Source organism: Actinia tenebrosa, unplaced genomic scaffold, assembly GCF_029948245.1.
Source record: "Actinia tenebrosa isolate PJP-AT-01 unplaced genomic scaffold, QUT_ActTen_1.0 PGA_scaffold0__85_contigs__length_37466705, whole genome shotgun sequence".
NCBI classification, from domain to species: Eukaryota; Metazoa; Cnidaria; class Anthozoa; order Actiniaria; family Actiniidae; genus Actinia; species Actinia tenebrosa.
The window spans coordinates 2,819,119-2,832,289 of record NW_028292569.1 but is presented as its reverse complement, the minus strand read 5'-3'; the positions used below and the strand labels follow the sequence as shown (position 1 = coordinate 2,832,289).

At 36.8% G+C, this 13,171-nt stretch overlaps 2 protein-coding genes across 4 annotated transcripts in view; one reads left to right on the top strand and one right to left on the bottom strand.

The window, feature by feature from the left end:
* The first annotated feature begins 1,283 nt into the window (after nucleotides 1–1,283).
* LOC148913248 (uncharacterized) lies at nucleotides 1,284–3,921 on the top strand. Of its 2 annotated transcripts, none has more exons than XM_089026187.1 (6): nucleotides 1,284–1,694; nucleotides 1,869–1,904; nucleotides 2,190–2,288; nucleotides 2,436–2,463; nucleotides 3,059–3,098; nucleotides 3,192–3,921. In XM_089026187.1, exons 1-6 carry the CDS (start codon nucleotides 1,364–1,366, stop codon nucleotides 3,546–3,548), a joined length of 891 nt encoding a protein of 296 aa, XP_088882313.1. In that variant the 5' UTR covers nucleotides 1,284–1,363; the 3' UTR covers nucleotides 3,549–3,921. The 2 variants fall into 2 exon arrangements, with proteins under 2 accessions (XP_088882313.1, XP_088882312.1); XM_089026186.1 differs by having other exon boundaries at nucleotides 2,187–2,288.
* Nucleotides 3,922–7,087: 3,166 nt separating this feature from the next.
* The window catches only part of LOC148913247 (uncharacterized), a 29,368-nt gene continuing 23,284 nt past the window's right edge, over nucleotides 7,088–13,171 (bottom strand). The window contains exons 5-6 of one of the 2 annotated variants that reach the window (XM_089026188.1): nucleotides 10,890–10,987; nucleotides 7,088–8,649 (exon numbers count right to left, since the gene is read on the bottom strand). In XM_089026188.1, coding sequence (XP_088882314.1) covers nucleotides 10,896–10,987 — 92 coding nt within the window. In that variant the 3' untranslated portion in view covers nucleotides 7,088–8,649; nucleotides 10,890–10,895. The remainder of the gene's footprint in view (nucleotides 8,650–10,889; nucleotides 10,988–13,171) is intronic. The other variant, XM_089026190.1, reaches the window with a different exon arrangement.

The following is a 13,171-nucleotide window of genomic DNA, read 5'->3' as shown; positions in this document are numbered from 1 at the left end:
CAACAGAATAAAGTATTGCGAAACACTAAAAGATAATAGGGTAAAACGGACAGATATTTTTATTTGATGAATTCCATCATAATATTCAACACAATTGTTAGCATTTATAAAATAAATTTTTAAATAGTACGCCGCTGTGATTGGTTGATAGCCATGTTTGCATGAGGGTATGTAAACACAGTTGTGACGTCACAACTTTCGTGTTTCCCGGTACAAGTTCAAAAATTAACAATTTACAGTTTCTTTCGAGGAAAAAAAACGCCCCCAAAAATGTATTTTGAAGACGAAGTTCCAAATTTTGACTTGTGTCAGGGGCCCACAGGCATAACCCTATGGTCTCATGCAGGTCTTTCTGATCGTAATATCATGACAATCTCTCGTTGGTCACCGCAAAGAGAATTCCCTCAGGAGCTACAACACACGTCCTCCGTCAGGACAGCTTCGGTTATTCCGCGACGTGCTTTCTCATGATTTAAATGCACCGCCGATAAGAATACAAGTATTTCAAGGAAACAGTCAGCAGCTTCAAACGTTTTCCCAGTGGATAGCTCTTCAGCTCCACAAATATCTTCTCGAGGCAAGACGAAAACAATCAACTTCGCTGCCATGTTTTCTCGCTGGCAAATTGAGCAAAACCACGTTTCTTTCAACCGAGAATTCCATTCACAGTGACACTTGTTATCCACTTTTGATCACTTCGTAAAGATAATCAATTCTGAAATCTTTTATTAAGATTTCTATTCAATCTTTGGACATTTCTTTGTATTTGTTTTAAAGTTTTAGAATGATAAATGTTTAAAATAGCTAGCGATTCTTTCTCGCTTCACATTTGCCTCGTCGTCGTTTATTACACAAAATTTGATTGGCTAACGATCGAAGTTCGTGATGTATGGAGAATTTGTATTTTGATATGAGAATCAAATTCAAATAAAGATTTATTTTCTTGCAAGTGGTAATGTTTTCCGTTATTATTTATTTTATAAAAGCAATAGAAAACTTTTTTCTCTGTGTTTACATAGCCTGATAGCAACACTCGGGGAGTTGGGAGAATTCTCGACAGTTATGCAAACCCTCGACTACGTCTCGGGTTTGCATAACCGTCTCGAATTCTCCCAACCTCCCCTCGTGTTGCTATCAGGCTATGTAAACACGGAAAAAGTTTTCTATTGCTTAAATATAGAATAATCCATCAGTATTAATTTAGCGCCTGCACAATCCAACGATTGCGATTCGGTTTCAATTCCAGCTTGGTGAGTTTGTGTTCAAAAGCTGGTACAGTGAAACCAGGATGTGTTTTATCATCCTTTGTTAAATATAAGGTTCAGTCATCTTTTTTAATACGTTCTTGTAAGGTAAGCCAGCAATGCCAAAGTTGATGACAGCTCTGCTGAAAGCTACAGGATCGAAACTCTTAGTATTTTTGAAGTGGAAAGAGCCAGATGACAATGGTGGCAACATAACAAGATACACAATCTACATGAAGGAAGTCGTAAAGAAAGCTAATTGGATAAAATATGATGACGTCACTGATTCAAAGCGGCTTGAGTATACGTATATAATAACAAAGAACATAGTTTGTGGGAAAACATATATGTTCATGATAACTGCATGGAACAAATATGGAGAATGTGTGAGGGATGAAGGAAGTGCCAAGACTATAAATACCACAGCAGACAAAGCAGCTTCTTTATGTGGTTCGTATGAGGAATAGATCATTTAATGATTAACATCATATCTAAAGATAAATGTCCTTCGAATTTGATAAATAATAATGTAATCTTATTGAGCCTAGTTTGGAGATAATGAGAATTCTGAGAACTTTTTCCAACTATAATCATTTTCCGTTCTCTCTTCTATTCTTGTATTAGCAACGAAGCACTTTCCAGAGGAAGGAACAAAATCCTGTAAGTATAAACAGAAAGTGAGAAACACATATATAATAAAGAAACATAAGTGTCATTTAGCGTTTGAAATGAAACAAAACAACCAAAAACAAAAGAAAAAAGAAAAAAGAAACAAAAACAAAAACAACAAAAACAACAACAACATCAAAACAAAACAAACAAACAAACAAAAACAAAACAAATAAGGAACAGAAGGAAGAGAAGGAACATAAACAGAAACAAGGAACCATTAACGTTTTTTGCTGCATTGTGTACTTTGATATTCATCCCACTCTTTTCTAGCAGCTTCTACAGTCCTGGTAATCATTATTGCCATCCTTGTTCTCTCTCTTGGTTTTAACTTACTACAACTTTTATACCTAAAAAGAAGAGTTCAACTGAGCAGTAAGTTTACTTTGTAATTCTCGTTTATTGAACAGTAGCTGCATCTCTACATGTACAATTAATTTGATATATGAAGTAGCTATAACTTTTCAAAACATGGCGATGCAGCTGTATTCAAGATCCATTTTTCCAACGTATTTTTTTTAGGTAGAAACGAAAGCCAAGCCCAAAAGAGGTACCAAACCAAACGTTTCCAAATATATATATATATTGTTGTTTTTATAATTTAGATCATAACGGATGTAGGTTTGGGGATTTTGTTGTGTTTTCCCATACACAGTGTTGTTAAAAGAATCCTAATACACGCGTCCCCTTTATTACATTGTTCGCCTACATCACTCTCGAAGCTCTTTCATGCACTGGCGGAGCACAATTTCTTCAAATTTGCTAAGCCAAGGTTCTCTGCAAATTACCAAAGTTTCCTTTCTTTCATTCTACAGCAAGTAGGTTGAAATTTTTAGACAGATTCTCTTTGTGACATTATAACTTTTTGGTCTTCCAACTGTTAGACATCACAACTTTTGAAATCGACCTTAGATATTCTGTTACTAAAATTTATCAAATCTTGCGGAAAGCTTCAAGTGGTCGTAAAATCTCTAACAAGAATAACAAGAATGGAACTGGAATTCCAACCTTCACATACAAAACCGCCATTTTCCCTGGCAGAGAACATGGTTCAAGGCATAGCATTACATTGCTTCCGACGCGCAGTGCATTGTAGTTGACTAGGAGTCTTTATACACATTTACTTTTTTTCCATTCCAATTTAGCAAAACACTTAAGAAAACTTCTTCTAGAGAAAGCTATGAGGTACACCACATATTTTTGCTAAATTAGTCTGTAAATACAACCTTTTTAACATGATGAGTTGTAGCATTTTCCCCCTTTATTTCTATCATTTAGAACGACCTTGAGTTGGAAGGAAACACACCAGCAGCAGTTGTAACATCACTTGCACAACAGTCTGTACGAACTGGACCAGTATATGAAACCATCCAACTTTCAGTTGAAGATGTAAATCCTAACGGAGCCCACTCTTCTGAAGATACCGGTAATTATCAGGAACTCAATCTGATGCCAAACACTTCTATTCAAGGGACACATGGACCAGTGTACGAGTCCCTTGGCACAAGGTCTGTGGATTCCCCTATGCAGCACGATAATAATAATGAGCAACACCCGTATGAACCCCTGCATATTGGAAACCAAAGCACTACCTATCAATCCCTGCAGACTAATAGTAGAGAGTCTGCCATATGATGACGAGCTGGAAAACAGTCAGGCGACAGTCAGGCCGTGAATGATGGTATCTCAAAATTTCTTCTGCTCCAATTTAAGATTTGAATAAGTATACTGCTAATGCTTAATCATTTGTAAATTAATGAAAAGTGCAACAGTTAAAAAAAAAAAAAAAAACATAAAACGATAGAACTGCAATGCATTTTTGATAGATATCAAATTGATGACAATAATTACCAGTAATTTCTCATGATATCATGGGAGTGTTTTTAGAAGGTCTTAATTAATCAGTCTAACTAAATGGCCGGCAAATGACGGATTTGGGTAGACGGAAATAGTTTACTCATTAATTAGAAAAGTTTCATTTTTCTATCTATTCTATTAAAAGTCAAAAAAAAAAAAAAAAAAAAAAAAAAAACGGAAAAAAAGAAACAAGAGTGAGTAGCTACAATGTTTTGGTCACCCATCCAAGTGCTAACCCTCCCATCTTGAAAGACAACGATTTATCCACTGGGCCACGGTTCAAGGTCAGTTAGCATAACAATAGCCGCGAAAACAATGCACCGAATAGACTAGACTTTTTAACATTGTATTTTCAACCGATTCAGTGCGTGGCAGAGATGCAAGGGATTAGCCGATATGGTCTGGGGGCCGGCTAGTCTCTCCCCTGATGCTTTGGCTAGAACATTTTCTTGCGTAATTCGTGCACCCAAGGGCAGAAGGATTTAATCGCCGTCAGGTCCGAAGTCCATACGCCGCCTCAGCTCTGCGGATGTCTCGGGGGTATGGCACAGTGGAATCGAGTTTTTGAATTTCTTTTGGTGGGTTCGAATCCCATCTTATCCACATTTTTATACATATACATATACATATTTTATCTTTTTTTTTTTTTTTTGTTGTTAGATTTAAATATTAAACAAGCTATAGGCCACAGAAAAACAAACGAGGAAGCCACAAAATCTAATAAATAAAAAGTTTTACTTGATTTCATTTTAAAGTCTTTTTTATGATTGTAATCTCCAAAACATTTTTTTAATGACCAGCCGATGGAAGGCTTATCCCCAGCACATTTCATTTGAAAAAAGCTGTCACTTTGCATCACTATTAGTGCCATCGTGCATAAATACTGAAGGAAATTTTCAATAAACAAATAAAATAGCTTTAGCTGTAACAGAATATTTCACTTTAGTATTATATTGTATCAGTGCGGCGGTACCTATGAAAACGCCGATCAATAATATAAATATTAAAAAATAATTTTAAAAAATTAAAAGAAATAAATAGGAAGAAGAGAATGGAAAATATGACATTAACTCAAAGCATTGCTATTCTGCGTTAGTTTTGTTCATTCTTTCAATCGCATCACTATGTTTGCGTTACTGACTATTAATCTATATAAAGTGCTAAAGTATGAAAGGTCAGCCACAGCCGAGTAATTATCAAAGATAAATAATTTATCGCTGTGAAGCAACACGACTCGCTGCTAACTGCATCTTCTGAACGTTGCCAGAATTATCATGGTTATCATTCAAATGAAAATCACTACCTTTCATGCTATTTATATTGCGGTTATTTTATTGCTTTTATTTCCTCATGTAGGTAAGTCATTTTTAATCTCTGCGATCGATTTCCTCCGAATCAAAATATCACAACCTATAGTTGAATTAACACTCAGATATAATTAAGCTTTACGTTTCTTCCATTGATTTTTTGTCAGTTTCGATTAGATATTTAAAACATAGTGAACTAATCATGCAAATTAAGAATGTGGCAACTTTGTTTAGTTAGAGTCCAGTACTCAAAATTGTTTAAATACTAACTAGCTTTGAGCAACATCTTTATTGGAAAATGCTTTTGGCAAATTTGGGATACCTGTGCTTCTATTTCATGTGACGTGAGCTTGATTTAATATCTTCGCATTACTTAAACCAAGTTTCGAATTTGCGTAATTGTGTGACTAATCTGAATCTGCTAGTAATAGCTAACTCGCTCCTGGCCTATTTCTATAGTTTTTCTGCTTGCTTCTCAATATCGCTGATTAAAGAAGAAAATAGAAAGACAAAGAGGTTCTACCTGCTCGAGTGCCAGTAAGAGCTTTATTATAGACCCTAAATCTGTTCAGCAATAATATTTATTGTTTGATTTTCAAGCAAAAATATATGATATAGCTGATAATCTATTGAAAAAAAGGGGAAAAAGAGTGGGGATTTTGTTATGTCAGTGTATAAAACTCGTGGAAATTAGCAGACATTTTAGAAGATAAAAAAAGTGTTTGGAGAAATACGAATTGTACATTTTACATAAATAAATAAACTGCTAGAACAATGTAAATTACTAATAAAAGGTGTTTTTTTAAAGGAAATGCATTTTCGGGCTTTAATTCCGGATGAAAATAGAAACGAATGAGAAAATAGGAACCAGAATCTTCAAACACTTGTCGATTTCAGTCACGCTATATGTCGAAAATGCCCAATGTTCACGGCCTCGGTATATGAACACAAAATACAATAACCCAAACTGATTTTTGGATATGTTCTAGAAGAACATCTAATTAGTTCATGACGTGAGTTTCATTGAGAAAAAAAGTTGCGCACTTGATTATTTTGTTTTGGCGTAGCAAGGGTCAGATCTATGAGTGAATACCACTCAATTCAAAATATCATCTGACCGCTTTCAATAAATAGCTAAAACCATTTTTTTATACCCAATCAAGTCTCAAACATCTCTTCTATCAATTTATAAACATATAGTTTTCATATCTTTTTCCTATTCTGTATGCGTTAGTTTTTTTTTGACCGGTTTGATTCAACTGAAAATTTGCATTCTTTTGAGATCGCCGCTAGGCCAACAGTTTTTCTCGGATTTCTCAGAGTTTTAGCGGTTTTTTGAAAAACTAACTACACCACATTTGTTTACTCGGTAATACTTTCCAGCAAACCAAAAAGGAGCAAAATCGAAATTTTGACTGTGACCGCGAATTCTCGATTTTGCTCGATATTAGTGGACATCTGCTCTTAAGAAAAGCTTGAAATTAGAAAGAAGAAAAAATAAATAAACAATAAATGCGTGATATGGTAGGGGGGGGGGGGGTGGGGGTGGGGGGCTAATTTAGTTTCTTCAGTCAACTCAACAGGAAAAAATATTAAAAAAACATCGTTTTTTTCTGCTGAAGGGGGGGGCTTCAGTTTCCCTTTGCTCCCCTACCGGATCCGCCCTTGTGACGTTTCATACTTCACACAACCAAAATCCCTTTCGGTAGATTTTTTGTTAGATAAAATTTCACTACTGTGTTGGTATCCTCAAAGGATTTTTACATTTTAATATGAAAAGAGCTTTTTTTAAAAATGTGGTAGCTTAGGTATGGAACTCCATGAGGGGTCTAGTGCAAAATCCACCAAGTTTTAATGTATAGGTCATATATCAAGTGCGCATGCTCTAATTTTTTTTTTTTTTTTGTATCTATAGGCTCAAAGAACCGTACAGCGCAAATATGTATAAATCGTTTTTTTTTATTCTCCCATTTAACATTGGAAACCTATTACGTATAGTAAAGCACGGCATTCATGGAAAGCAGGTTTTTTATTTTATTTCATTATATTAGATTAAACTTAATGTAGATTAGTTGATTATTTCAAACATTTTGTAAATCCTGATCTTTATACCGTGGTAAAATAAAGTTTTATCTATCTTATCTATCTATCTATCTATCTATCTATCTATCTATCTATCTATCTATCTATCTATCTATCTATCTATCTATCTATCTATCTATCTATCTATCTATCTATCTATCTATCTATCTATCTATCTATCTATCTGTCTGTCTGTCTGTCTGTCTGTCTGTCTGTCTGTCTGTCTGTCTATCTATCTATCTATCTATCTATCTATCTATCTATCTATCTATCTATCTATCTATCTATCAATATTTAAATTTAGAGAAAGGTTGAAAGCACGCATAACAAATTTTTAATTACTAAGAAAGCCATCTCAAAGTAGTTCTGTGCAATTCCTTTAGGTCTGCAGGAATCCTTCGAGAGCACTTTAACAGAATGTACTCGCCACAAGGAATGGAAACAAAATAGGTCAAAAAAAATTTTTTTTTTTTCTAAAATTTTTTTTTTCATTTTTAAAAATGTTTTATTGAATAGAAAGAAAAATATAATAAACAACATCTATGACGCCTACATACCTAAAAAAAGGAATTTTATTTTTTTAAGAAACAAGATTTTCACCTCTTCCTGTTAACCTAATTGTTATTGTTAAAACATGCTGCATTACAATTACAACTGTATAGGAAATGCGACCGTTCGAGAATAATTAATGAACATTATTGATAAAATGGCACTGCCTTCACCTTCTACATTCGCCGTTTTCAAAAAAAACTGGTTGCTTATTTAAATGGAAGGTATTTTGGCTCTGACCAAAAGTTCTTTTAGCGATTTGTCCTTCCTGTAAGACACTGTTGGAGGATCTGAATAAATCCTAGAACTGTTTTAATAGTTTTAGCAGTTAGCAATGCCGGTTTCGGATAGGTAATGACGTATCCTTCTTCAGTTGCTCTTAGTATGCTATAAAATGCGAACAAGTAGATTCGAACCGTAATGCGACGATGGTTCTAAAGAGACCCTTATATAGGTAATAAGATCACGTGTAATCATTGTCTAAATTGATTGTCCAATCAGAATGACGGATTTTGGATCCTTGATCCTGGCTTAATACCAAAAGTGCGTACCACAAGTGCTATTAAAGCATTTTCATCAAATCAAGTTGCATTTTTCCTTAATTCTTAGAGTATTAAGGTATTTCCTTTTAATATCACATCTACGAATACACAAAAGTATAATTTTAGGAAATACCCCTTACTACACACTCGTGGTCTTTAGCTACTTTCATCAAATGCATGTGGTATTTTTTTATTAATTAGTTCTCGAACGGTGGTTATAATACATCTACATAAAATACGAAATAAAATAATAATTTTAAAAAATGTAATTATCAAAAAATAAAAAAATTAAAAATAAGAAATTTTAATTATCGAAAAATAAAAAAATTGAAAATAAGAAATTTTAATTATCTAAAAATAATTTTGACTGTCTTCACCTTTTCTTTGGAAGCAAAAACCCTGGAAAATGAAATAATTATATCTTATTTGGGTTTTTTCCCGTAATACGGGCTGATATTTTACGAGTTGCGAATGTATTTTTCCGAGTCCCGTAGGGACGAGGAAAAATACGAGTAATGAGTAAAATATCAGCCCGTATTACGGGAAAAAACCCAAATAAGTTATTTATTATACGACATTGAAAATTGATATGTATTTGTCCCTTTTTGAGCGAGTTTATCAGTATTTTTTGAGTTTTCAAGGTCCGCAGGCCATCTCAGAAAAAACGTAAACACAAGGAAACCCATTAAGTGCCTTTAATCTTATTGGTCAATAGGCAAATTACATGACAACTGACATGAAACTCGTCAAACTAGATATGATCTTCGTAAAATTACACTTCGCATCGATTCAAAATAAGTTTACTAACAATCAAAAGTTTTGAAAAGTTAGAATCATGAAGACGAATTCCAGCAAAAAAAAAAAAAAGCTTAGTGAGTTCACTAGTTCTTATAGCTCATCGTCGCTGTTTAATGGATCAATTCTCTTGAATTTCTTCTTAAAACTGGGGGATGGTTTAACCGCCAAAGCATGATGATCTCTACCAAAGTTGATAGAACAGTTATTGAAAACAGCTCCATAAAACATGCTTTGATTGGATTCTGGCTGTTCTGCAGGCTCTAATGGATTGGATGTCAGAGTACTGGAAAGTTGAAGCGGTACTTTAGGACTCAAGGCCGAATCTTTCGTTAGTTTTCTTCCTTCGATGTGCTCACTTAATTTGGAAGACATAACGTGCTGTTGCTCTGTTGACGCTTCTGAATAACTATCCAAAGACTTTAGGTTTCTCTGGCCAGCCAGGGCGATTATATTCAGAGGCTCTACGTTTTCTTTTCGTAGCGTTGAAATCATGGTTCTTCGTGCCGAGTGGTTGGTAAAACGGCCTTCAATACCGGCGGCTTTGCACATCTCTTTCATGAACTGTGCCAGCGAGTGCTTTCCAAGTGGTTGTCTCTTGTACCATATCTCTGATGGTGGTTTTTGAATGGCTGCCAAGTAGAAAGGAGATTCAGATTTTTTCATTTCTGGTGGTACATGAGAAATGTACTCCTTGAATAATTTCACTGGACAACGAGGTCCACCAGTTGCAAACATCTTAGGATTGAACGGACGATCCGGGACGAACTCATTTTCGCCTGTTCTAGTTTTGCTTCCGCGTTCCTTAATCCATTCCACGTACTCTCTTTCTCCATCTGTTTTGACTTCAAAGTCGCCGTATCTTACACGATGGTGCTCATCTTGTGCTCTCCAACCCAAGTAAACAGTGTTGTGAAACCAAACTGTACGCAGAAGGACTTGAGGATAATTGTTGCCAAGCTGTTGTTTTTGCCATAATATCTGAATATGGTCTGTACTCAGCCCCTGTGCCTTGTTTGGCTTCTGGCCTTTCCCACACCTACGGAGCTCCTTTCTTTTGCAAGCCAAGGCTTCCCGAGAACGGTTGAATTCTCTATCCAGCAAAATGGAGTATTGTTTGCCTTGTTCTCTAAGGAAGCGGTCGATACTACGGAAATAGGAGGTAAGAGTATCTGGTTCAAATTCATCGCCATTTTGCTTGCGTACTTTTCACCACAAAACAGGCTAGTAGTTTGTCCAGCTCATTAGGCGGTATCTCTTCAATTTTTCTTGTTTCTTTAATCGTTTTTGCCCACCTGTAGAAGACTTGTAAATCGTTATGTGTCTTTTTTGCAGTGTTTTTGTTCCTGTTTTCTCTTATGAATGTTGATACTTCATCTTCATCGGCGAAATTAGTGGTCTCGAGCTCGTTGTCCTTCTGTACTTCGACTGTCGTATCCTGTGGGTTTTCAAAAACTTTTAAAAGAACATTGTCATCTATTTCAAAATTGATTTCTAGGAAATCTAGGTCAGTGTTCGTGTCATAGTGAAAATTTAGGTCAAAATTTGGGTCACTTTCACCTCGAAACATGATGAAAAAAGTTGCGAAAAGTTACGAGCGTATTATGCTAGTCCTGTCCCGGTTAAACCGGTTAAACCGGGACAGGACTAGCATAATACGGTGCCATATTTTGCGAGTTCTCTTGACCTTATAAGGTAAAATTACGTAATAGTCGTATAATAAAATAAAATTATCTTTAAAGCTTGCAATTATAATGAAGTAGTAATAAATGAAATTAGTCAAATTCAAGTTGTAATAAACATCGATAAGTATATTATTTTTTAATATTAAGTGCGACCTTTACCTAAATTTAAAAGTGCCACATCACCAGTGCAATATCCATTAATATCATGTAACCCTTAATGTGCCTTAGTATGTTCGACGAGTTCGGTTCGGGTGGTGCTTAAAAGAGAAATAGTTAGGTTAATCAAAAGTTAAATAGAGTACAGAAATAAAAAATAATAAGTTTGAGTTCCCTTATGAAGAAAAACAACAATTTTTAAAACAAAAGTGCTTTTTAGCATCCCCCTCCATCTCTCTTTCTCTTTATTTACTACGGTGTTTCAGGTTCATGAACATGCTGTTAAATATCTGTGACGGTAAATGTAAGACAATGAAGGCTAAAAACAAGATGAGCCGTATACGAGTGTTTCAGCCAAACGCAAAAACAAGCCAAATCGAACGAAAAAAGAAACAACAAATAAATAATGTAAGGAATTGTTTTCTACTACTCATCTAAGCGAAACCTATTTTAATTATCATTTATATCCATTGATTACTCTATAATTCTGTACATAAAATCAAGATGAGCCGCATTCGAGTGTTTCAGCAAAACGCAAAAATAAGACAAATCGAACGAAAAAAGAAGCAGCAAATTAAAATAAATAAATAATGTAAGGAAATGTTTTCTTCTTCTTCTTCTACCACCTAAGCAGCAGTTAGGTGGACTCGCGAAGCGCCGACAATGCCAAAAATCGCATATCGAAAAACACCAGGGGGGGGGGGGGGGGTTTTGGAGGTCGGTTAACCGCCCTACAGGGGGTCTTGCGCGATCGGCCGACAGCGCGAAAGGTTCCTAACTGCTGCTCTGTTGGGGTCGCAAACGGAGGGAAAGATATCCTTTAGATATACATGGCATCCGTCAACGACATTCAAAACGAAACTGTGCGCAGGCTGGGAAATCAGGTGATGGATAACTCAGATGCGGATTTTGTCTTTGCGACGTTCATGGAGGGCAAGACAGACAAGACTATGAATCACGAGATGGCTGAAAAGATAATCGACAGAATGCCGGACGGCGACTACCGTTTGGAGTTGACGTTCGTGAAGTATTTGGATGGCGAGTGGGTGATAGAAAAGGGCCGTAATCCCATCAGGGCGTCTGGTAAGCAGAGTTTGTTCGTCTTGAATAAGCAAACGAGGCCGGGGGCATTGGAGGGAATTGACATGCTCTTCTATGAGGTCGCTTACCCGGTTACCGTCGTCATTTACGGCGCGTACGAGATCGAGGAGCCTGATGTTAGGAAGTTGCGACCGATGCGACATCCGGGTAATTGCGTCGCGAAATTGGTCAAAGAGTTCTTCGAAGACGCTGCTCGTGGTGGTAAGCTTACGCCAAAGAGAAGCGAAGCCATCAGGAAATGGGAAAGAGATACCAACAAGACTGGAGGTACGATTAAGAACATTCAGAAATTAGAGACGGCTCTAGAACGCCGCATACACGTGAAGGATATCACGGGCGGTTGCATTTACGAAGGGACGAAAAAATATGGAGGTAGAGGTGCCCCTATTGTCATCTACCAACACAATGGACACGCTTGGCGAGAACTTAGGTTCCCTAAGAAAAAGGAAACCAAAGTTTATAAGACGTCGCCGTTGGCAGAATTGGTCCACGAGAATTCCGTTTGGTTGATGGACGCGGAAGGAAGTCAGTTCATGACGCAGGATGGTACTCTCTACCGCCCTGAAGTAGAGCATCAACGTATTCAAAGTGCGTGTGCGACATTAGGGGAAGACTTTTCAGACGAGGTCTTAAGCAGCCGTAGTTTGGACTTCCTAGCTGCGAAGAAAAGAAATGGATGGAAGTCCACGCCTAAGGAATTTGGAGACATAGCCAAAGCCTGCGTAGAGCACGGCCATGGAGGTCTGTGGAACATGGAGTATGACGAAAACGAATACGTATCCTTAGACATGAAACATTGTTACCCTGCCAGTTTTAAAGGCCTCGGGGATTGCAAGGAGTATTACGACCGCTACGGGCATCCGGATTCGCAGTTCTTTCGTGTGTCTTTGCCCGGTAAATATGACGCCCCCAAGTCTACGGGGTTCGTGCGGTTGACCACGTGGAAGTTAGCAAAGGGCTTACATCCGATAATTTACGCGTGGTATGGGAAACATCTGCAGGAGAAAGAATGGATTCCCATACCCCTGCTGAAGTTTCTCGAAGAGCGCGAACTGCTCACGTACACAGCGCATGAAGCCATATTGTGCCGCTCCGCGTTTACGCAATGGTTGCCAGAGCATAATCCCACTGCTAGAATTGTCATAGGCAAATTCACCCAGGGTGCAAAAGAAGGAGAAAAGCAC